General features: G+C 43.6%; 1 protein-coding gene across 24 annotated transcripts in view; it reads left to right on the top strand.

Annotated features, from left to right (window-relative positions):
• The first annotated feature begins 3,265 nt into the window (after window positions 1–3,265).
• Window positions 3,266–25,287, top strand: part of nrxn1a (neurexin 1a) — a 56,187-nt gene continuing 34,165 nt past the window's right edge. For 3 of the 24 annotated variants that reach the window (XM_069517728.1, XM_069517741.1, XM_069517743.1), the window contains exons 1-6: window positions 3,268–3,907; window positions 4,966–6,369; window positions 11,460–11,477; window positions 12,251–12,280; window positions 23,692–23,993; window positions 25,097–25,120. In XM_069517728.1, coding sequence (XP_069373829.1) covers window positions 5,637–6,369; window positions 11,460–11,477; window positions 12,251–12,280; window positions 23,692–23,993; window positions 25,097–25,120 — 1,107 coding nt within the window. In that variant the 5' untranslated portion in view covers window positions 3,268–3,907; window positions 4,966–5,636. Of the gene's footprint in view, window positions 3,908–4,393; window positions 4,557–4,965; window positions 6,370–11,459; window positions 11,478–12,250; window positions 12,281–23,691; window positions 23,994–25,096; window positions 25,121–25,287 lie in introns of those variants that run through there. The other 21 variants (XM_069517732.1, XM_069517734.1, XM_069517736.1 and 18 more) reach the window with 15 other exon arrangements.

A 25,287-nucleotide genomic window follows, 5' to 3' on the forward strand; every position in this document is an offset into this window, starting at 1 on the left:
TAATTGGAGAATCTAAATTGTCCGTAGGTTTGAATACTTGTTTGTCTCTGTATGTTGGCCCTCTGATGCATTTGCAACCTGTGCAGGGTGAACCCGCACAGCTGAGATATTTTTCAAGTAAACTGATTCTAGTGCAGTGATCTGTAATTATGTGCATCATTCTGTTTCCTGACATACATTGATTCAAATTTAAGTTTTTTTCTATTTGGAAGAAGGATTATTTGACTGTAGTGGCCTTTTTTCACAAAAACAACACATTTTATTCGCAATAGATAAGTGTTTTTTTTAACTTAAACTCTGCATCTTTCTTTGTTAAAGGTGAATCTTCTGTCAGATCAAATATAGTTTTGTAAGTACAATCATTAATATTTGCATGTTGATTTTACCTTTTGTCTCTACACTAAAAAACATGTTTGCCCCAGCATTTCCCATCGTGTTTTTTCACCATGCAGTGAAGAGATGGTAGAACGTTATTATTTTATAATGCCATTTTGTCCAAAAGGTCAGCCTTGCCCAGAGATGGGGGAGACAGAGAGAGAGAGAGAGAGAGAGAGAGACAGAGAGAGAGAGAGAGAGAGAGAGAGAGACAGAGACAGAGAGAGAGAGAGAGAGAGAGAGAGAGAGACAGAGAGAGAGAGAGAGAGAGAGAGACAGAGACAGACAGAGACAGACAGAGACAGAGAGACAGAGAGACAGAGACACAGAGAGAGGAGGGGGAGGAAGGGGAGGAGGGAAGGGAGGAGTAGACTTTAAAGAGTGGTGGCAATGGTGGTCAGTCCAAACCAGGTGCTGATGTTGAGATAGTTTCCATAGTAACTCCTCCTCCTTCTCCCTGTCTCGTTATCGCACCCTCCCTCTCCAACACTCCCCTCACACACATGAATGCACACAAAAACATGTGTGCCACGACAAGCACATACCTCCCATCTTTATCCCAGCACTGGTCTCTGTGGTAAACCCCCTTTTACTTTAATATCTGCTGCTCAAATCAATTTTAGATTTCATGCTCCAGCTGTGTGGTCATACGATATACTGTGCCTATAAGCTGCCTCTCTCAGTCGTCTGCCTTGCTGGAGTAAATATGTACACAAGTAAATCTCTCAAAGCCAGGACAGACTGTACAAAACTCTACAAACACACACATATAAAGATGACATCTACAAATGGGAATAATGCATGTGTGTGCAGTAGATGGCTGCACAAGCCCTACTCCATTCATCGTTTCTTTAGTGGGGATCGTGAATTGGCATCTACCGATCAGGTCAGGGTTGTTCTTTTTACAAGAGGCCCCAGCCTTTGGTTGCCAATTTACAGCTCCACTACGCCTCCTCCTTCAGCTCCAGCACTCGATGAAGGTGAGTGGCAAAGCAGAGTAAAAAAGAGTAAAGCAGATGTGTCAGCTAGTCACAGACAGACATACACAGATCCACAGAGGAAGAGGGAGAGAGAAAAAGAGCAGCAGCTGGCCCAGGGAGCCCAGGGAGAGCACCTCTGAGCTGGGTTCAAAACAGCTGGAGTCCTGTCCTGGGACTGGATGAAAAAAAACCTGTGTGTGATAGCAAATGCTCTGGCATGGGATTTTATGTATGTTTCAGAATATTGTACACGTAGCATGAATGTAAAGATGCTACATGCAGTTATCTGGACACCTATGATTGTCCAACTGCCTGAAGCTACATGTACCTCATGAGAATCAAATATTGCTGATACACTCGCACATGCCTGATCACATATTCAGTACACACACACGTAATTCTCTGTAGTATCACTAACACTACCTGGCCATAAGTGTATGGACACCAAATCATTCCACTCTCATACAATTGTTAAATGATCTTATTCTAATACAGCAGACATTAAAATGCTACAATGCTACAATAACATCATCCTGGCATCAGGCTTTTATTTCAAAAGGAGAGCACCTTCTTCAGACATTATTAGACACAAAACAATATCTGAAACACCACTTTATGTTCCATAATTGGAACTAAGAAGCTCATAGTTTGAACAGAGACTCAATAGAAAAGAAAATAAGATTGGTGTGTATCTGCTGTTATTTTGCATTGTGTTCTATACATAAAGTATTTCTGTATTTACTTTCACATTGCATTGTTTTATTCATAAATGGATTGCATGTGTTGCTGTATTAGAGAATGTGCCTTTCCCCATTTTCTTTTGATTTGCAATTTTGTAGAGGTGCAGGGCCACAGTTAAGCATGAAAAGTGGCAGTCTACACAAATAGAGTCCACATACTTTTGTCCATAAATGCTTGATTATGCATGTATTATGCATTGTCTCTTTGCATTAGATTTCTTAAACTACGCTGCCTGGAGCTCCAGGCCCAGATAGCATATGGATGTGGGCAATGATGCATCACTTCTGGCCTCTTGTGGCCCGCACAAAATGGATGTGAGCCTAAAGTTGCCTACTTGTAAAATAGCAAATGTGGCCCAAATATCCCAAAACAAATGTAGCCCTTTTTTGGCAAACATGCAGTGCTCCAGGCACAGTGTGATCTGGATGTGAACCTAAAGTGGCCCATGTGGTAAATGCTGAATATGGCCCTAATAGCGCAAAACTAATTTGAGCCACGTTTGGTTGACATGCAGTGTTGCTACGGCTTACTTGTGGCTCAGATCTGGCAAACAGGAGTGGACCATCTAAGTCCCATCACTCATTGCAGTATGTGGGCCGGATCCGTGCCAAAATAATTTTGCTATGTCAGGGGGCCTCTGTAATTTAAGCTATAAGCATCTTAGTTGGGAAATCTTATTTTATGATGTAATTTGATGTTTCAGACAATGTTTTGCTTCTAATTTAGACGCAACAGTTTGAAGAAGGCCTTCACCCAACGCCAAGCCCATCAACAGGGTTGGGGGGAGCTGGTACTTACCGACCAACGTTAACCAACATCATTTCTGTCCTTGTACTTTAACGGGACTAAATCCATCAGAAACCCCTTTAGAAAGAGGGCTGTCATAGCAGCTTTTGAATGCCTGTTGTTTTGGAATGAGACGTTCAACAATTGCAAAGGAGTGGAGGGTGTCCACATACTTCTTGCCACACGGTGTTTGAGGTAAAATGATTTACTTCACTACACAACGTGTGTGTGTGTGTGTGTGTGTGTGTGTGTGTGTGTGTGTGTGTGTGTGTGTGTGTGTGTGTGTGTGTGTGTGTGTGTGTCCTCTCACATGTGACTGTGGGGGAGAGAACTGAAGAGAAACAGAATATTTTTTCTCTTCTGTCCTTCTTCTCATCCTCACTTCCTTGAGTCCCTGGTCTTCCTCACACTCTGCTCCCGGTGCACGGCGGAGGTAAAGGGGGCCGTCGTCTCTGTCACTCACGGATTTAATCACTCGAATCTTCCTCCATGCGATTCTCGCTTTATTATTTCTTTTCTTTTTTTTCCCCGCGTCCGGTAATTGCGTTTGTGTTTCGTGCACGGAGCGGTGAGTGCGCGCTGTCCAAGGTGCTGCAGCAGCGCGCGGCCCCGCCCATCCTCTCGAACTCGCCCCCTCCTCTCTCTCTCTCTCTCACTCTCTCACTCTCACACACACACACACTTGCACGCGCGCACACTTTCTCTCCCTTTGACCACGTGACGCTGCCACTGCCGAGTCTCGCGGAGAGCATCAGACTGCACCTTTCCCTCCTCAGGAGATCGAGAAGCGAGAGAGAGAGAGACATAGAGTCACACAGGGAGGGAAGGAGAGATAGAGAGAGGGAGAGCACCTATAGGCGCCTGGAGGGGAACGTGTGATTATTTTGTTTCTGTCCGGTATACCGGCTCCATTCCACCGGGGCGCGCCGCTGCTGCCTCGCGGCTTTCACCTCCTCCTAGATGGGAAGGGAAATCGATGAGACGCGGGCGGCGCTGGTGCCACAGGACCACAGGACGCGCTTGGGGTAGGTTGGTTTTTGTTTTCCTGCCGGCGCGTGTCTGTGTTCACGGTTAGGCTATTTTTTTTTTTTTTTATGTATTTATTCACCGTGAGGCAGTTACCGTCACAGGTTGTTAATTGAAATGACCAATTACCGGGTTAGCTAAGCGGTAGTTAAAAGTGGCGGGTGGCAGGTCTGAAGCTCCGGTGTAGCCGAGCAGCGGGAGAGAGAGAAAAAATGGAGAGGAGGTATGTGGCCGCAAATCGAGAATCGATATTTCAACCGCATTCATTCACCCCGTCCATCGATAACTGTGATGCCGCCGCTTTCCGCCTCGCGATGAGAAATTGTGTTGCTCAGTTTTTGTGTGTGTGTGTTATTGTTGTTGTCTATATATATATGTATGTGTGTGTGTGTCTGTGTGTGTGTGTGTGTGTGTGTGTGTGGAGCCGTGAATTCGATAAAGCGCGAGGCGGTTTGAGTCATTCGCCGCAGCGCGCGCGGAGCTGCTGCCGCTCTTTGTGGTGGAGCTAACGGCGGCGCGAGGTGCCCACCGTCACTAATCCCGTTTACAAATATGAATTTAAAAAAACTAGAACACTTCTATGGACGTTGTTGGTTCAGAGGATCTGGTTCAGCGTCAGGTGTCAGAAGTGGTTGAAGACAGTGGCAGGTATACAGCACCTTACACAAATCTGCGGCATGATGGGAGCTCGAGGAGGTACTGATCGTGTGCGCGCGCGTGTGTGTGTGCGCGTGCCTGCACTGTATATGTGTGTTTAGCTGAAGTCGTTTCTGTGTGGAGGTGAAACAGCTTTATTGTTCACTGTGTTCATAGACAGACAATGGTTTTTGGCCTGTTAAATATGGTGTGTGTGTGTGTGTGTGTGTGTGTGTGTGTGTGTGTGTGTGTGTGTGTGTGTGTGTGTTTGTGTGTGTGTGTGCACAAAATGCATGACGGGAGTAATTTGAGAGTATAGCAGCCTGGGTGTGTGTGTGCTGTGTGTGAGTTTGTGCATGTTTACGTATGTGTTTTGTGTGTGTGACCCTTTTTGATGGTGCCGTCTCTGTTCCCTCTGTAGGTCGCTGGACAGAGTGATGACGCGGCAGTGAGGAACGCACATACCTCACTCTCTCTCTCACACACACACACACACACACTCACACACACACACATATATTTGCCCACACACACACTTTAAGTCTTGTCCTACTAAGACGGGGAGGAGGGGGAGAAAATTCTGCTATGACGGCGTCATTTCTCTCCATTACCAGTGTGTGAGCCACACACTCGTACTCACACTCCGTAGGGAGTTGTCTGCACAGAGGATAAAGCCCTATCTAGGGCACAAAGAAGTTCACATCCTATTCGACATGTTTCTAACACTCACACAGATGCTCGCGCAACTACACACACGTGGAATCTCGTATGTCAGAGGTGACGAATGAAAGCGTGAATGGAGAGAAGACATTAAGCATCTCAGAGAAGACACAAACGCGAGGCCGAGGCCAAAGAAGATGCCTGAAGTGTGCTGAAAAGACAGAGGGAGCTGCTGTTTGACCCCCTCACCCACTGGAGCTGTATCACATACTAGCCACTCTACCAAGATAGCGGGGTGCACCTGTGAAACCTAGAAAGTGTTCTACGAAGCTACCTACAGTTGTCACCATGAGCTGTAGGCTAGAGGAACCAACCCAGCTCTAGCCTCTATTTCCTCCAGTGTGTGTGTGGGTGTGAGAGCCGAGTGTGTGTATGAGTGTGATGGCGGTGTGTGTTTGGGCGGCAGCCCCACTGCTCTTCCTGGGGCTGTGCCTGTGCAGTGTGGGGGGCCAGGCCCAAGGGGAGGTCCTGGAGTTCGGAGGTGTGTCCAGTCAGTGGGGACGGTTCCCAGTGTGGAACGCCTGCTGTGAGAGCGTGCTGAGCTTCAGCCTGCGGACTCACAGCCAGGAGGGCCTGTTGCTCTACCTGGATGATGAGGGCTTCTGTGACTTCCTGGAGCTGCTGCTTCTCCACGGCCACCTCCATCTGCGTTTCTCTATCTTCTGTGCTGAGCCAGCCGAGCTGCAGTCAGGTGTGGCGGTGAGTGACGGCCGTTGGCACGCAGTGCGTGTCAAGCGGGACTGGAGGAACACCTCGTTGGAGGTGGATGGGCGGCTGGAGGGATGGGCGGAAGTGAAGAGCAAGAGAAGAGACATGACAGTATTCAGTCACACCTTCATGGGTGGGGTGACGCCAGAGCTTCACTCCTCGCCCTTACGCCTCACCTCCCCTTCTGTGCGGCAACACCCTGCCTTCCGTGGCTGGATCACGGCTGTGAGCATCAACGGCACGTTGGTAACACGGGACGGCTCAGAGGGCATCACAGTCATGGCTGGCTGCGGACCAGACCACAAGTGCCAGAATGGAGGGGTGTGCAGTGTGGTCAACGACCAGGCCGTGTGCGACTGCTCCGACACCGGTTACCAAGGCAATGACTGCAGCGAAGGTAAGGCCCAGAATCATGCTTACCCATCATATACATCCCATCCTTTACATAAACATACAAAGTACACTCGAACACACACATGCACATACAGTTACCTTTGTGGATGCAGACCCTCAATTTCCAAACACCCGGTTCTTTTGGTCTAGACATCTATTTTTCATTCACACCTTCACAGCTGCCTTCAGTTGGTGTGTATGGACCAGCAGCCTTCACAAACAGTGCAAGACGTGCATACTGATTCTGTATTGATTTTTGATGGCTGCCAATTTGGTATGTACCTTTAGAACTCAGAGCTAAGCCCCCTCCCAGGAAGTGCAGTCAGTTTAGTGGAACCGGAGCTGTGAGCTTGAGGACAGCTGTTTCTTGCTGCATTCAAACCGTGAAGCTTGGGAGTCTGGAGATTTGAGACAAATTCCAGAAACTCTCTGAGAATCCTGGCTGGCAGTGTTTAAACTCTGAGAGGCTCAGCTGGTGTGCTTGGCAAAACACAATAACCATATAGATCCATTATGGATGTGGCTGTTGGCTCTTGTTGAGAGACTTTAATTGGAACTAAGCTAAGAGGCTGGAAATCAGTGGTTGTTACATAGCTGACACCTGGCTGCCTGTGTTAATGGATTTGCATTGATTCTATATGGCCTTCACAGGTACCATACATAGGATGTTGAAATGAAGCGTGTACAATCAATTGCCTGCCATTAATCTGAACAGCTTGCAGCCCGTTAAGATGCTCTGTGTATGTGTGTAAAGTGTGTGCTTTTGTGTCCATGTTCTTCTGCATTATAAAAGAGTGAATAGTGTCTTGTCAACAGAGCTTTATAGATATGAAGAAGTGTGAGAATAAAGAATGTCAAAATCAAACTTTAATGTATCTTATTGGGCGAAGCAAATGGAAATGTTTTTTTCATTGCAATATTGTCGAACTCGCCTTTGGTCAACACAAGTGCCAATATACAGGGCGGTGTAATGATGGCCATTACAAAAACGAAACAGCTGCTTAATGAACTCAGCTACCTTGTTATGGCCACTATTGCAAATGCTATCATTTCCCTCTGCTTAGCCGTGTGTCGCCAGATTTGCTTCAGTTCATTCACAGAGCAAATCTGCATCCTTAATCAATAGCTCTCTAAACTACCGTGTGTTGGTTTTTTTTTTTCGGGTGCCAAAGATACCGTTCATCTTCACCTCAGCAATCGATTGCTTTTAACGACACAAATGCATCTGCCAAAAATGGCAGAGTGGCCTTGCTGCGTGGCCACCGTTTGTCACTGACCTGAGCTCACACCCCACCCAGCACCGCTGTCAGCATCACACCTCCCTTTAGCCACCCACCATATCACGCTCTTAGCAATTAGTGGACAGTGGGATGACCTAGGTAACCATGGAGACAGGACTAATAGAGAGACCTCATGCCAGGAGTTTTTCTCCGTTCTCGCCTCTTCCTGCCTTCCCCCCTGCTCCTATTCTACAGCTACAGCCTCCAGCTCTGCCTCACCTCTAAGTGACTTAAGGCATCGTGTCTGCCGCAATTACATGTTTGTGGTGGTGATGTGTGTGTGTTTATGTATGACAGGCATCCTTAAGGCTGACCACTGGTGTTTCCATGGTGGGGGAGGTAGTTAGTGCATTACACTCACGCTGAAATGATTTGTCGACTCACAGAGAAGTAGTTAAGTACAGCTACAAAAATGAATTATGAAACCACATTTAAAATTAACTTAGATCTAGATTTTTATTTTGGATTTTCACCAAATTCCTCACAGAATTTTGGTCCCCTAAACATTTTATTTCATCAAGATCCATGAATTATTCTGTGAGAAATCAATGAAAATGTTGAGAAGCACCCTGTTACAAAATCAGGGATCTGGCCCCCTGATCTGGATCCGCACTAAAAATTTCATGATTTAATTTTCACTTTTTATAGAAAATAGAATGAATTGAGTAAATAATCAGCAGATTAATTACCATGAAAATTAATTTCAGTTTGGAACCTTACATTCAAGTGACATCCAAGCAAAAATACCAAACATTATTATATTAATTTTGGTTAGTTTTTGTAATGTTGTTCAGACAAAACTGTAATGATCTTACCCTGTGCTCTGCGAAATAGTGTTACAGATTTTACTCTCTTTTTGGACATTTTATAGACTTAATGATTGATAAGCCAAAATAACAATCAGATTTGCATTATGTGTGATTCAAGCCAGTTTAATCCACTGTGCTGTTTTGCTGATGGTAAGGACACAGCTTGAGACGGAGTACACTAACACACTCACACATACCTGCACGCATGTAGCAAACACATGGAGAAACACATTCATTCAGAGTGCAGACTCTAGTACCATCAACATCACCGCTGAGCAGTGGTGTATTACTACATGCTAAATGGAAGGTGCAGACATTTTACATAAAAGCTCTCATCAGACAACAATACCTGCTTTGGACCGGTACTTTGTCGCTCAACAAGAGGCTACTTCTGCCTTTAGAGGAGCTGTTTTATATTCCTGGAGATGGACTCACATTTCAGCTGTGAGTAATGCCAAGTGTTGATGTGGAGAACAAGTGCTACAGTTGTTTTTTTCTCTTGGCAGTGGTGACCAGAGTTAGTAATGGTAATGGTAGGCTCATAAAATGGTTCCAGTTAGGAGGTCGGCTTGGGTGGATGCACAAGGGGTGGGCAGCACTGTGTCGTGGTAGATTTGCTTTCATGTGAGATCTTAAAGCATTGCCAGAATAAATAATGCTTATATTCTGCAGGAAATTAAAAACAACCGTGTTCTTCCCTTTGACTCCTTATTTAAGTGTTAGCATGTAAGTGTTGTTGACTGGTGTTCTACTAGTGTTTTCTTGAGCTTCTCAGATTTAAATTTATGTAGAAATTGTTGCAGGATTTAAAGTAAGATCTACGATGAAAATGGAAAGTGAGAGCAGCTAAATGACTTAAAGGTTACTCTGTGTCTTTTCTTAGGTTGCTCACTGCTAACATATTTAAGGAATGGAACTTATGGAGCCAGTGACTGGCAGCTTTTCAGACAAAAATAAAAATGGGGATAGTTAACAAAAGCGCAAATCACAGACAACATGTTATTAGTATTTCCGAAGCTCAGTTTTTCTCTTACACCTCTCTACTTTATGTTGCTCATTCTCTGAAAATAGATCAGATACAGAGAGGTCTGAGATGAGAACTGAGCAGATGAAATGCTTTTTTGTATTGCTGTGTTGTGATATAAAATGCTTTGCTTTTTTAAAAATTGGCCCAATGTTCTGTGGTTCATTTTGGTCTGACAAGATGCTGGCTCAGTGGGATTTCTCCGACCACAGGATCCTGGGGCTGAGCTAATATCCATGCATCAACATCACTACTAGTGAATACCTCATACGAACTTCTAGTATGTCAAAAAAAAAAAATCCCTCAGGTGCACAGCTGGAGAAGAAGATTATAAAGGTTGCATCCAATAGAAATTAAATGGATGGCAAGGAGAGTATATGGAAAGAATAGCTCAGGTCTAAATCTCCTCTCTGACGAAAGAAAAAAGACAATATCACCAGCATCTAAGGATTGAAGAAATTGTGATTATATGCAGTGAAACCATAGTCGGCTCTTTGAAAATGATCATTTTTGCAAGGATATGAGTCCAGGCTGTGTAGTTGTGTTGCGTCAGGAGGAGTTGGATAGAAAGGTGTATCTGTTATATTCTACCTTGAAACTATTATGGTATTTTAAACCCAGCAACCTCCCTAAATCTGCACAATAAAGCTTTGAGGAAAATGATATCCCTCTAAAAATAACAGAGCAAATCTGCTATGAGTCTTTAACACAAAATGAATATGCTCTTGCAGAAGAAAATGTGAATCCTTAGAACTGTGTTTAAAGCCAGGAATGAGCAGTTTGGCTGTGGCAGCGCTATTTTCCTTACATCGTTAAAACTGCACAATATCTTCAATTCTCAGTAATGATCCTCTTTTATTATCTATTGTGACAGGCTATACAATATTGTTATTTGCTGTAAGCATTTTGTCTGGCCCGAAAAACAGTATGTTACAGCTTTCATACAAGTGTGAGGGAAATGCAGTTTATGACATTTTATTTTAAAGCATATCAATATGTTGCCTTTGGAGACAGATAAAACAAACAAATGCAGATATTCGAAATATATATGTAGTAAATGAAGAGTTATTTGGCAGGGTTATGCAGAAATGTAATTACTGTCTAAACCATTCTGCCCTCCAGTGAAGGCAGAGTGAACCTAGCTTGTTAGGCCTGGCCTGGCTTGCATTGTCCTTGAGGGCAAATCGCTGTTAGCATGCTAATGGGTCCACCTGTTTCTGCCATGCTACTAGCACAAGGGCAGAGGGAAGGAAACACTCAAATGAGCACACACACACACACACATATAACCACACACACTATACACACACTCTGTCCCAGTATTGAACCATGCATGCCCCTTGTCTTCCTGCACTGCTAATCCATCCCTACATGTTTATCCTGCTATTTCATATCATTATTATTGCCATAGTAAATGTTAGTGTGTGTGGTGTGTGTGTCGGTATGTGCGAAAGACAGAGAGAGTGAGTGAAAGAGAGATTATGATACCGTGTGCGTGTGTTTGTGTGTGTGTGTGTGTGTGTGTATGTTTGTGTGTGCTGCATGCTATGTGTTGGGCGGCTCTGGGGAGAGGAAGGAGCTGCAAGGTAAGTTTTGGGGTAAACGGCTCTCGAATCCAAACGTACAGGTAGGAAGGTAAATGTATATTTGCACACCCCACCCCCACCCTCAATATATCTACGTGTGGGTGGGTGTGCCGGTGCTCATGTTACGTTTGTGTATTTGTATACATGTGGAGACATAGAGAGACTGTGAATTTTTTTTAATGCTGCTTTATAAATATAGAGAGAGACAAACCTCAGTTTTGGCTACCAGTGCAGCATGGTATCCATTGTGGCGTTGACTTTGCATGTATATTACCACGGTAACCCTGGACGGGTGTGCATGTACAGTAAGTAGCCATGGTAACCCAAGGGCTGAGCATGCATGTTAATGAATGTCTGTCTCTCTCTCTCCTCGCCCGGCTGCGACACCTTCCCAGAGTACATCTACACTCCAGGTAGGTTGGCTATCTGTCTGTCTATCTATCTATCAATCTATCTATCCACTATCTATCTATCTTTCTATCGATCTATCTATCTATTTATCCATCTATCTATCTATCTATCTATCCTTATCATCAATCCATCTGTAAATTTTGTCTTTATTTCAGTTTCTCTCCCTGCCCCGATATTCCTGATTTGCTCTTTTTAATTCCCTCTTGTCCATTTTCTTACCTAAATTCTCTAGTACACATTTATTCAGAATTCCTCCCCTTTCTTTCTTTAGCCATTTATGTATTTTCCATGCCAGTCTCTCCCTTTTTGTTCTTCTCTCTGGCCTTCATGTTCTCATTGCAAATGAATACAGTACAAGGTAGCCAGCATGAATGTGGGTTGGTCAGTGTGGGTATGAAGGGGTTGGTTGCTGACATCTGGTAAGTACTACATCCCCATCTGTGTCATCTGAAGTGGCTCTCAAGGTTACGTAGACAAAGGCATATTCAAATACTGCACTGCACACGACCTAGTTCATGGCTGTGTGCGAGCGTCTGTGCGTACCTGTGTGCGTAGGATCGCTGCCTAGGATGAGTAAGTGTCCACAGAGTGAGTTTTTTTCAAAGCATTAATTTAGAGCACTCACACACACAGAAACAAACAAACACAGAGAACATTAACCTTCAGTAGTATGAAATACCCTGTATCACAAAAAACACATATGTACACACACATACACACACTTCACACCTCATGATCCTTTGCTGTGCTGACTGTGCTCTTGTCTTCCTTTAAGGTCTGGCACACCTGATGATTGGCGACCAAGGTATGGCCTCTTACCTCACTTCCTGTTGTCCTCTGCTATACCTTCATCCCCTATACCTCCTCACCCCCATACACTCACAACTCCCTTTATCCCTTCCCCCACTTCATCACCACCTGGCGCGGGAGGAAGTTGTCTCTCTAGGCATTGAACTAAGGTCAGTTTTTTTTTCTGAGTTCCTTGGTCCCATCTGGTCTCATCAGAAATTTAATTTCTAATTCGACCTGAACATTTGCATTGGATCAATTTAATATGAAATGTGGCTTTAAAGAACTTTAGTTTTTGGAAATTTTTGAAGTAAGTGATGAGCCTGAGAGCAACTTCTGCTGGAATAGATACCATCATCATGGCTGCTGATCTGGGTGGGGTAAACGGGAGGGAGTAGGCGGCTGTAGCTTGGCGTTGCTTGGCTGGGTTAGACTTGGCAGGGCTCCACATCATGGAAATGGAGCTACGGGCTGACTGAGCGACTGACTCCATGGATGGTTTGATTTGGTCTTTACTCTTCCACCTCATCTCATTTTCTCTCATCTGTATGTAAAAGTTTGAGTAGAGAGTATGTGTGTTTGTGTGTATGCATGTGCACACAATATCCACATGTGTGCTTTTACATCAGAGTTTGAATCATTGACTGTGGCAGTTTTGAAAGGAACATTCATCTATGGCTTATCATTGGCATCCAGCATGTCTTGCTCTGCTGTCCTCGCATTGGCTCCTGCTCACACTTTGGCGAGTGCGCGTGATTCTGAGCAGATGTTCCTGCATAGTATGAAAGCAATGCTGTTATACCTCAACCCCTCAAGCTGTCCAGCATTTTTTGAACACTGCCCAAAAACAAGTGCCCGTGCTCTGCCTTTTGAAAAGTGTTCACTTATAAACAAAACTTACAATGCCACGCATGTCTTCCTGCCCTTTTTCTACTTGTTTTTCTTTCTTTGTTTCGTTTCCTTCCCTCTTTCTCACTGTTTGGAACACCAGCCTCTGTGAATTTGGGAAAACTCAGAGGTTCCCCCTTCCCCATTTTTTAAAAATTCATTTGTATGGCTAATGGGCTGTTCTGGTTAGCTCTGAAGTTAAAGGTATTGACTGGCTCTTGTATGTATGCTAATGACGACCTTTAGAGCTTGAAGTTCTTATTTGCGGATGCCATTAAATGTTTCATTTTTGGTAAGGTAAGCTGCTAATGCATGTGTGTTCAAGCGTAATGTTAATTTAACGTGTGTGCATGCGTGCCAATGAATCGTTGCTCTGGCCTCTGATGCTCTTGAAAAATCCAAAGGTAGGTGCCACTCTACTGGTCGGCTCTGCATGACGCTGATGAACACACTGATTGGCCCACATGAAGACAGGCCCAGACTGTGACAGGCTGATCTGCTTCTATTGTGCTCTGTGACTGGATGAGAGGACGAGATGACTGCTGTTTCCCATTGTGACAGGGTCGCCGTGCACTCAGGGAACTTTGCCGTGTAATGAAACATTCATCCGTGCTGGTGGATAGTGCTGGAGTTTCTGTCCCAAAATGTCTGCCATGAATCATCCAGGTGGCAGTGAAATTTTAATTGCTTCATCTGGCTTCCGCTGAGCATTTTAAATCACCTACTTAAGGGGCCGACATGTATTAACATATGTTCCCAGCATTATTACACAATTTATTCAGTGTATTTGTGTACAGTCCTCACTAATACAGATGTTTGGATTGTGATAGGCTCTTTTCTCTCTCTTTCTTTATTTGTATAATTTTTTATAAATTTTTCCCCTTTGAAGTCTCTTTCAGAAACTCCACACATGAAAAATGTGTGTGTTTGTGTGTGTTTTTGCTCAGTATACTGAGATGTAAAGGCTGTCAAATGGTGCAGACGAAGTCTAGCTTAGGTTAGCTCGGCGTAAAGAGGCTTTTTGAGGAGCCCACAAAGCTGAAATGAGTTTCTTTGAGGGGGCGGAATGGGTGCGGGGAGGGGTGTCTTAGAAAGATATATAGCATGTGTGTCTGCTTCTGTGTGTGTGCTCGCGCTGGAGAAATTGAGAAAGAGAGACTGTGCCTGCAAGAGAAGAGCTAAAGGAATGAATGATAGAGGGAGTGGAGAGGGAAAGAGGAAGCGAGGGCAGATAAAGTGAGTCGTCTTCTCTCTTGTGATGTAGAGCAACTGCCTGTATCTGCAAAGGGACAGCGGTGCTCCTGTCTGCCCCCCCCTCCACACTCCAGCCCAGTGATTCTCCAAGGGACATCAGCCCTGATGGGGAACCAAGGACCTTTCCCCTCCTCCATAAAACACAGCTATCATTCTCTCTGGAAACGATACCCACAGATCACTAATCACTTTGAGTGGGCGAAAATGCAGGAATTGTGGAGGGGAGGAAGAAAAGAAGAAGCCAAATTGGATTTTCATAAGTATTGAGCAGCCAAAGGAAGAGATGGAAATGGATTTTTATGAAAAGTATTGAGCAGCAATAATCTGGATAGAAAATGTGCTTAAAGCCAAGCAGCAGATTTTGCTTCTTCTCTTCTCTGGCTAAGAATAGACTGTTCAGGGTTCTGGGTGAATTAGTGATTGTAGGTTCGAATAGGATCGAGGAATCACTCTTGTGGCAGGCAATGCTTGTTTATGATATTTAAGTATTTATTGTAGCTTTGAGGAGGATTGTCCAGTTAATAACAGTCTGTTTGCATGTCCGAGGGTTCTCGATATCAATCCAGCAATCTGTGCACGGCATAGACAAGTGGTCAGCCTGCGCTTGAAGTGACCTTTACACATGCACGTACGTGAACGGGCGGACAAACAGACACACTCACAAACAGTAACCTTTAGAGAGTGCCCGCTGAGTAGGTGAGTGAATGTGTGTTCAGTGTAAATATGCATGAGTAAGACTGCCTGCATATATTCTTCACGGTCAGTGGATGAAGAGAGAACGAGGTATGTTTGCGCATGTGTGTGTGTGTGTATATGTATGTGTGTGTGTATATGCGTACGTTGCATGAGTGTGTGTTCAAGGGAGGTGGATTGTGAGTCATCACTTGTGACTCATAAAGCGTCGGCAAAGCGGCTCATTTTAACACATTGTCTCATGGCAATAACACGCAGGTGGATGCACAGTCCACTCACACACACACAGACACGTTCAGTGTCACACTCATTAGATTTCACTTCAAATTGTCTCTTTATTTTTGCCCCTCCACCTCGCTGGTATTGTCCTGGACATACTCATATACGCAGTTTTCTCTTGTACATACACACACAGCGGACGAGCCCCGTGCTGACTCCACCATATGTGGGAGCAGTAGCAGATGCCAAGACAAGAGGAACCAGTCGGTATCAGCAAAGTACAGCATGTCTCATACCTCTTACTCATCACCATCTTACAGACCTAATAATATATCACACAAGGATTGGTTATTATTCAATAAAATACAGGTACTGAAAGTTGATTAAAAAACATATTTCTTTTTCATAAATTATATATTTGTAGAATCATTGCAAGTCCAATAGTTTTTCAAATAAATATCTTTTGGTTTTGCCACATTGGAATGTTGTTGGTTGTTTGAAGAAATTAACCCTGTAACTTTTAAAAACTAAACATTTTATTCAGTCATTTACTAAAAATTGTAAATAGATGAATCAACAGTAAGAATAATTGTTACTTGCGACCTTATTGGAATGCTAGGCAGAAGTTGAATTAGTTTGTTTGTGTAGGTGTACTGCATAAACTGTCACTGAAATAAACACATGTAATTCAATAGTGTCCGTGCCAAGAGAGGTTTTCCAGCCACTGTGGTTTGCGAAGCTGACATAATTTAGCACGACGGGCAAGTGAGCAGCACCCAACATGAGGTGAGAGAGAGCCACTTGGTGTTAAGAGGCAAGCGTCTTGTGATTGGCTGCCTGCCTGAGTGAGTGGCAGGAATTTGATTCCTGATAGCCACATCCTGAGCTGTGAGAAAAAAACTGTTAAAAGTTCAGCTGCGCCCCCTCCGGCCTTCGGCAGTGGGGGAAGCAATCGCAACCAAGTTTTTATTTCAAAGTGTACAATTGTTCTAGATATACCCTCTCCATTAATGGAACTAATTCTGCCTCTACTCTCTGCAACTAACACCCATTACATTACTGTACTACAACGCTCATTAATGCTTAACACCCATGCAGTTCTTGTAATGAAAGGCACAGTACTACATACAGAGCTCTACCCCCACATTATCAAGGAGATACACAGTTACCGTATTCGCCATGGGAAATGTGTTCCAATCCCACTGGTAAATGTATACATTTGCGAGTAATTGTATGCAATTACCATCCAGTTAGCAAGTGTACACATTAACTTCGCGTTCACTGCAATGCTAATAGGGAGCAAAGCACAAAGCCGATGCTCCCTGTAATCGCCTAAAAATAAAGACATCAAACGGACTTCCCATTTACAGATGATGAAGGGGGAAGATAGAGCGGAGGACGGCTGCGAGTGCACAGGGGAGGGAGGGAGGAGGGGTGGGCGGGAAGGGATAGGGTAAGGGAGTGTAGAAAAGTGATGGTGAGGAAAGATAGGGGCGTATTCTGAAAGTGCGAAAAGAGAGGTTGAAAGAGAAGGTCGGACACGTAAGGGAAGACAGGAAGGGAGATAAGACTGCAGTGTTTCTCAGCAGGAGCGCTGCATCTCTCTGTGCTGGCTCCCAGACTTGACACAGTCTCACATCAGCCAGGATGGTATTCATCAGCGAAGCACATACCTCATCAAACACCGGCAAACATACACACACAAACACTCACGCTCCAGGCTAGTCGAGGCTCCAGTCGTCTATTACCTGTTGTAGCATTTCTATTGTGTCTGAGTGGGTGCTGAGGCTAGTGGCCCAATTGGCGATTCACTCCAGTAACCCATCTGGCATTTGAAGTTCATTTCTTTGCTCGTTGCCAAGACACGGACAAACACACATACGCACACTCACAGGCCGGCACACACACACACATAATCACTCATTTGATTGTGGTAGTTGTTTAGCATAACTACAACAACTGAAATAGCCACAGCTTCCATTAAAAACCCATTACATTACCTTTATGAAGGAGGTCTTCATGCTGTTTTTTATTGAAGATGACGATGGTTCAGGTTCATTAGGGGTGTGTGTGTATATGTGTGTGTGTGTGTGTGTGTGTGCACTTGTATGATGGAGGGACATTTTGGCTCAATCAGGACATTTGGCTGCTCCTCACATTCTGACATATCTTCAATGTGTTTAGGGTCATGGTTAGATTGAGGTTTATGCTGGAATCAGGGGCTGGGAAATGCATTATTTCAATGAATGTCTCCACAAAGATAGAAAAGGAAATGTGTGTGGTTGTGTGACAGCACAGGATGTGGGTGGATCTGCATGTATGCAAGTCTGAGCACCATCATTGTCTGAGTGAGTACATTTAACTTCATGTTCAGCTATCTCAATGCACTAATGCACATTTTTGCAGCCTGTATGCTTTTCAGTGTTCTCCGCTCTCCAATGTGCATATGTGCCATAACGAGTGTAGGTGTGTGTGTGTGTGTCTAAGAGGGATGAAACTGACTCTGATCTTATCAAGCTTAAGACAAATACGCTGTTCTGCCTGCAGACATTGTCATGGAAACAAGCTGGTTTCCCTGGGTACCAGAGCGGCCAAATTCAAGCTACCGAGAGAGGGTGGGAGGGAGGGAGGGAGGGAGACCGAGAGAGATGAGCATAGATAAAAGAAACAAAAGAGGACAAGAAAGAAAAGATCAAACATAATGGCAGGAAGTGTCCTTTCTTTAAATTAAATTCATACGGATTAACAATTTAAGATATTTGATAGTATTTGTGCTTCAAAGAAATTCAAACTTTACTATGAAATACTCACAAAAAAAATTGTAATAGGTTTAACCGTTTATCAAAAATGCTCTGGTTTTTATCAGTACATCAATTTATCAATATATTCGGTTTATGAATTTTGATTGGCAGTTTTCAGGTTTATCAACGGTCTCTTCTTTCAGCACTGATGTTGAGGTGATATTTTTTTTCAATTAATCAATTGGAGATAATATGTTCGTAAATATTTCATATTACTACATACATACGTATTGGCTCTAGTCCCCCCTCCTCATTACATATTAATCATTGCATAATACATATTTCTATTATCAATTTATATTTATTATTAAAAAATGCCCAAAGTTCATCTCATAGGTGATAATCTTCTGCTTTTGGTTATTTTAATATTATCATTTGTTTTTCTTGAACATCTCTGGGGTTTTTTCCCTGATGACATCAGTTATGATGATTATTGATATTATTGTCGGGAAACAAATTCTGTGGAATAATTGAGTATTTAAACACAACTGTTCATGCCCTGTAAGCAAGAAACTGGTTAATACATAAAGTGATATAAAATAGCAAAACTTCCCATCACAATTCCACAGTGGCATCTTCAAAACTTCAAAAAGTATATTCAGTTCACAATGATAGAAAAGATGAACAAAAATTGCATTTATAATTGATTAATCAGTTATCCAAATTGCCCACTCATCACTCGTGGATCAACTTATCAATCATTTCAATTTCGGGACAGCCCCACCCTTGTTGGAGCAGGTGTTCCCTTCCTTTTTTTAAACTCCCTCGTATATCTCACGTTGGGATTGAATGCTTTCAATTTAAGATCAACAACAACAACAAAAAGAGGAATAAGAGCTTAGCGTCGAATACAACCAATCCGTCACTTGTATCCTGACACTAATATCCTCCTCTACAGTATTGCTCCCTTGGCTGCGATGTGATAGCCCAATCAGTTGCAGAGCCAGATGCTGTCTATCACTGAATCGAGATGGAAACGGCAGTCGTATCCTGTAGTGTACTTGACTGTATGGATCTTCACACTTTAACTGAATATGGAGACTATGCATATATTAGCATGCATTTACATACATTTCCCATGCTGGTCATCTATCTGTATGTATGAGTATAAAGTTAATCCACCTGTCTGTTATTAAGGAGGTGGATGCCTTCATGCAAGATGTTTGAGTTTATTATTATGTGTGTGTGTGTGTGTGTGTGTGTGTGTGCGTGTGTGCGTGCGTGCGTGTTTATTTGCATGTGTGCACAGTCTGAGAGAGGCTGATAGCAGAACTGCATGGTGGGCTAAAAACGAGTTGCAGGGGAATTGCAGTGTGCTATCTCCAGAATGACAGGGCTGCCATGATTGAGACTTGCTACACTAGGATTTAGATACACCAGCATTTTTCCTGTCTTTCGTTCTTTCTCGCCATCCCTCGCTCTCTGCCACTCCCTTCCCTTGTCTCTCTTTCTAACCATCTACCTCTTTCTCTCTTCCCACTCTTCCATTTTGTGTTCCATATCTCAGTGAGACTCTCCATCTCCCCCTTTTTTTATTCCTCCTTTAAATCCCCTCCAATAGATCTTCCTTCTCTTTCTCCACCCTGCTCCCTTTATCAGGTGCTGTATAATGTAGGCTCCCCTGATGTGCTCCCAGCCTCCATCCGCCATTTTGATTCAGTACAGCTGTCCATGATAATGTACTGTTCACTCAATCACTCTTTCTCTCTCTTGCCCTCCTTTTCCATTCCTCTTCCTGTCTCCTCCTCTCCCAGAAACAAGCATGCACAAGCACATTCATATTTGCTGTAGCCCCTGCAACATGAGGTTGCCATGGAAATGCACAAAACGATGAGGAGACCAATGAGAAGAGACAAAGCCATATGAGACACACATGCACTCGCACACAAACACTCGCGCACTCGCCATATACAAACAAACACAGTGAAATCCAACTGATGTGTGTTTGATCATTGGAGGGGTGGTACAGTTGCAGCTGGTCCCAGCAGCAACCATCAGATCAGTTATTCACTCTCTCTCTCTCTTGCCTCCCAACAGAATGCTTTATTCATTAGGGTAGTAGTTTAACGATAGCCTTCAAAGTCTAATGGTCAAGTCTAATCACCCTCCATCTTTACTCCTCCTATAGCCTGCATGGTAAATTCCTTGCATCACTGCTTCACCAGTTCATTTTCCTATTTTCCTGTTTTTATTTTGACATACCCTCCCTCCTCCTCTCCTTTCCTTATCTTACCTACCTTTCCGTCTCTTCCTTTACTTTACTTTCATTTCCTTCCTTTCCTTTTCTGTCCTTTTCTTTCAGCTCCTTTCCTTTTCTTATCTGTCCATGTCTTTCCTTTATTCTCCTTTCCTTTTCCCTTACCATTCCTTTCCTTTCCGTTGGTAACTTAATTTAATCAGCCTTAGCGAGATCAACATCTGTTTTTCAAAGGAGAGCTGAGGAAATTAAAAAACGTTTTCAGTCAGATAAAGCAGCAAACTACAGATTATTATGCAGCTCAAGATTATTATCTTAGCATCAATTAAACTGTTCATAGTTTTTTTGAGTATAGTCGATAAATTGTTTGGTTTTATAAAAAGACATACTGTCTGAGAGCAGTGACAGATAAATCTTTTGCCCAAGTGTTTTGTACAAGTAGAATTAAAAAATGCTACATTCACAGGCTATTGGTATTTTTTGTTGTAATACACATATAATGTTAATGATAATAAAAACAGCATTAGAAAGCGGATTTACTTCTAAACTTGGAGACGTTTTGGTTAGCCCTATAAAAAGTCAGACAACTAACAATCAGACAAACTACAACAGTCATAAACACATCAGATAATAAAGCTTTAAAAATTCCACAGCACAGAAAATAACATATAACATTGAGAGATTTATTTTCCTTTCTTTGCCTCCCCTTTATTTCAGCAGGGAAGATCAAGTAAAATAGTAAGGCTAGAAACACACAAGAATAACCACTGCTACCCAGATTCATATAAAACACGAGATAATGATGCTTAAAAGTATCTAAGAGGATATTAAACAGTCTACCATGAGCAATTTCCATTCTCTCTCCTTCCTTTCCTTTTTTATTCCTTCAATTTGTTTTCTTCCCTCCTTCGCCACAGTCCTTCACTCTCCCGCTTACTCGCGTTGATCGACAGTGCTCTCCAAAGGATGAAGTGTGACATGTGGTGTGTATGTCAGTGTCTGTCTCACTGTTTACTCTGAGCTAATACTGACTCACTCCATTTATCTGAGCTACAACAGATCCACTCCAACCTGCCCACTCGAGAGCGCGTGTTTGTGTGTTTTACGTGGGCCCATGCAGCTTGCGCGAGCTCGTCATCGTGTTTCCGTCAATTCGATATGTATTTGGGCGTGTGTGTCTGTGCGTGTGTGATGTAATACAAAAAGGAGCGAGCCAGAGCTTCCACATTGATGCAGAGATGCTTTATGTGCTCCTGTCTGCTCTAATGACATGTCTGTAAATTAGCAACAGAATGGTGGAGCGCCACACTGAAATCTAATGGCACCTCTGTAAATTACTGCTAGAATGCTGCTGGACGGCTGTGTGTGTTCTCATTGTGAACAACTTGGCTCCCACAACCCCACCCTCCACCACTCTGCCACCTCATCTACATTTGTCTACGAGTCTGCAAGTGTGTGTGTCAGTGTGTATGCGTGATTGTGTTAGCATTTGTGACTGTTCTTTCTGTGTGTGTGTGTGTGTGTGTGTGTGTGTGTGTGTGTGTGTGTGTGTGTGTGTGTGTGTGTCCCTCCTCCTCCTTGCTCTCGCTCCTCTCAGTAAAGACTAGCCCGAGGCCCGGAGTTGGTAATAGCTTTTCTGACAGCAATACACCAATATTTACAGAGACCAGCACCCACCCACACCCCCACACATTTCATGCAAACATAAAAAAAAAAAGCATATAGTTGTCTGTGCACATGTACATAATCATATGCTGGGACACAAATTTGCAAACATTTGATTCTCATCCTTTTGAGGCTTATGTGCACACACATACACACACACTCTCAATTAACATGAGGGAAGGCATCACACACCATGGGGAATTCATACGTGCTGGCATCCAACGCGTTGTTTCTCGCTCATATATTGGGCATCACACTTTGTTGTTTTTTTTCATGCAACAGGAGCAAGGAAACATTATTTGCCACAATTGCTCTTTGAATTGTGATATATGCTAACTTTTTTCTCGTCCTCATTATTCTCTCTGAGTTATAGTCACTCAAGTGCAGCCGATTCCATTTCAACGCTCTTCTCTTTTGCCTCTCGCTACCTTAATAACCTATTACACTTCAGTCTGTTCATTACGTGGCAACTCATCCAGCTCCCCCATCCCCGCCCCCACTATGGCGGTTCCTTGCCAAGTGTCTGTCTTGCTTCAGCCTGACCTAGCGAGTGTTAAATTCCCTCTCCGTTCTCCTCATTACTGTGAACTACAAGATGGTGGTTATGCCACAGGCTGCACAGAGCAGGGGGGGAAAAAAAGAGGCCAACGAGATGTGCGGAGAGGAGTGGTGGAGGTGTGAGAGATGCAGGGATGGTGGTGAGGAGAACGCTAGAGTGGATGCGGAGGAAGGTTGAAGCTCTGGGGGGATGGGTGTGAAGGAGACAGATAATGTCGCCCCTGCACAATAGTATGATCATTTTGCACGCAGATGTGTGTGTAGGTGTGCATATTTGTTCCTCTGCTGGCTTGCATTTAAGGCTGTGCACATGTATGTCAGTACGTGCGAAAGAGTAGATAACAGAGTGTGAGCTTAAGGATGATAGATTGCAAAACCTTGGTCTTATGTCCTTGGGGGTCACGACGGGTGTGCAAGGTAAGTTTCTATTGGCTGTCTGCCTGATCTTCTGAATTCTAATTGGCCAATCCTGCCTGCCTTGGCTGCCATAATGCTTATAGACCCGCTGTTCCCCATCTTCATTAACAGGTTTTGCCATGCTTCTCAAAATCTGTCTAACCTCTACTGCTACCACATGTACATACGCAGACACACACTCTCTGGCTTTTGACGAACATCACGAAATGAGCCACGTTGTCAAACAAGACCACATCACTTCAGACTGCCAGCACAGCTGTTCTCTCAAAAGAGAGGATGGCAGGTTTCATAACGAGTTTGGAATGCTACAGACTCACAACTGTCTCTCTTGCTTCCACACTGTTCTGTTTAATCTCCAACCCACATGAGTGATCAAAGCTTGTTTACATACCACTCCATGGTACGATTAGAGGTATGGAAGGAACTGTTTCTTCCAAGTGCTGGCATTAGTGAGGCTTTGCTTGACAATAACAACATTTTCAGCATCTTCAACATTATGTTTTGTACTGCACATTCAAATCAAATTTAACCAGGCCCAGCGAAGCTTTGTTTTACTCGGCAGGCTCTGATGAACACCCACCATTTTATCATCTTTAAACATATTGGGAAGAGTAGTGTGGGAAGGAGCAGAAGAGCCTGTGTATTGTACTAATCATGATAATGTTAAACAAAAGTTTCACACATCTTTTTTCTTCCTCCTTGTTCACTTCCTCTTCACCTTTCCTTTCCATCCAGCTCGTGAGGAATATGTCGCCACCTTCAAGGGCTCTGAGTACTTCTGCTATGACCTGTCGCCCAACCCCATCCAGTCGAGCAGCGACGAAATCACGCTTTCTTTCAAGACACTGCAGCGCAACGGCCTGATGCTGCACACCGGCAAGTCCGCTGACTATGTCAACCTGGCACTGAAGAACGGTGCCGTGTCACTTGTCATCAACCTCGGCTCCGGGGCCTTCGAGGCCTTGGTGGAGCCCGTCAACGGCAAGTTCAACGACAACGGCTGGCACGATGTCAAGGTCACCCGCAACCTGAGACAGGTAACCAAACAATGAGAGACGGGCGAGTGAGCAGCTGAGCAGAGAGGAGAGGAGAACACAGGAGAGAAGAAAAGAGGAGAGATTAATTAATATTGATAAATACTGAAGAAGTAATATTTCAGGGGTCATAGTAAGAGACAGGAGGTAGATTAATCAATGGATGTACGCATGTTTGTTTTTAATATTAGTGATAAATGAGTAAGCAAAAAATGGAAAATCAGAACATTAATTTTGACCATTTTGATGAAGTTATTCTTTAAGCAACACTGGCAAATATTTGCCTGTTTCAGCCTCTCAAATATAAGGATATGTTCCTTTTTGTCTGTTTTATATGACTGTAAACTGAATATCTTTTGGTTTTGGAATATCGATCAAACCAAACAGCAAAATTTCACCTTGAACTCTGGGTAATTCTGATTACCATTTTTGTCTGTCTTCTGACAGATTTAATGATTAATTGATTCGTTAGAGAGATTGTCGACAAACACTTAACATTTTACAATGATTGTTACGTGTTAAAATGCTTAAATGTGTATGTGAGTCATATGGTGAAACACAGTGACTGCTGCAGATGTTTCAGGGGCAGAAAACACAATAGTCCACAGCAAGAAACTAATCAATGCTAAAGCTATGATCAGTGGTCTGTTGTCCGACTGCAGTGATGCTGTGGTAGGAAGAAAGTACCTGGGGTTTTGGTCTTAGTTTACAGTGGGTTAACCACCAGACCAGCACTGCTTTCAGCTCTAGGTGAGTGCTTTTTCAATTGTGTGTGTGTGTGTGTTTGAGTGTGCGAGCGAATGAGAGAGTGTGAAATGGAGAACACTGAGGGTCACATGCACTCAGGTGCTTGTAACCCAACCTGCCTCTACTGTTTGCCTGTTTGTACTACTAACTTGACAACTAACTTTACTAACCTGCTACTGAAACTAACCACCATCCATGGAATGATTCATTCTACTAACCTAACCTGTGCCCTTCTCCTAGTGAAACCACTCCAACCAACCTCTTAACCTCACCAGAGGCCTTCTAGCTTTCCTTTTTTTGTTCCCAAAGTTGTTCTGTTCACAGTTTTTTGCTTTCCTTTCTCCCCCTCTTCTACAAAGCACTCAGGCATTGGACACGCTATGGTAAACAAACTCCATTGTTCGGTAGATATCATTCTAATTGTTTCTTAGTTTGGGTTTGCCCCGTGTCTATTTCCTTTTGAACCATAGACATCAAAACTAAACCAATAAAAGGATAAATGCGGTTGGTAATCTTTTACGCTTAAAAAGCCCCCGTCTCCCCTCCTTGC

Source organism: Paralichthys olivaceus, chromosome 21, assembly GCF_024713975.1.
Source record: "Paralichthys olivaceus isolate ysfri-2021 chromosome 21, ASM2471397v2, whole genome shotgun sequence".
In the NCBI taxonomy this organism is placed as follows: domain Eukaryota; kingdom Metazoa; phylum Chordata; class Actinopteri; order Pleuronectiformes; family Paralichthyidae; genus Paralichthys; species Paralichthys olivaceus.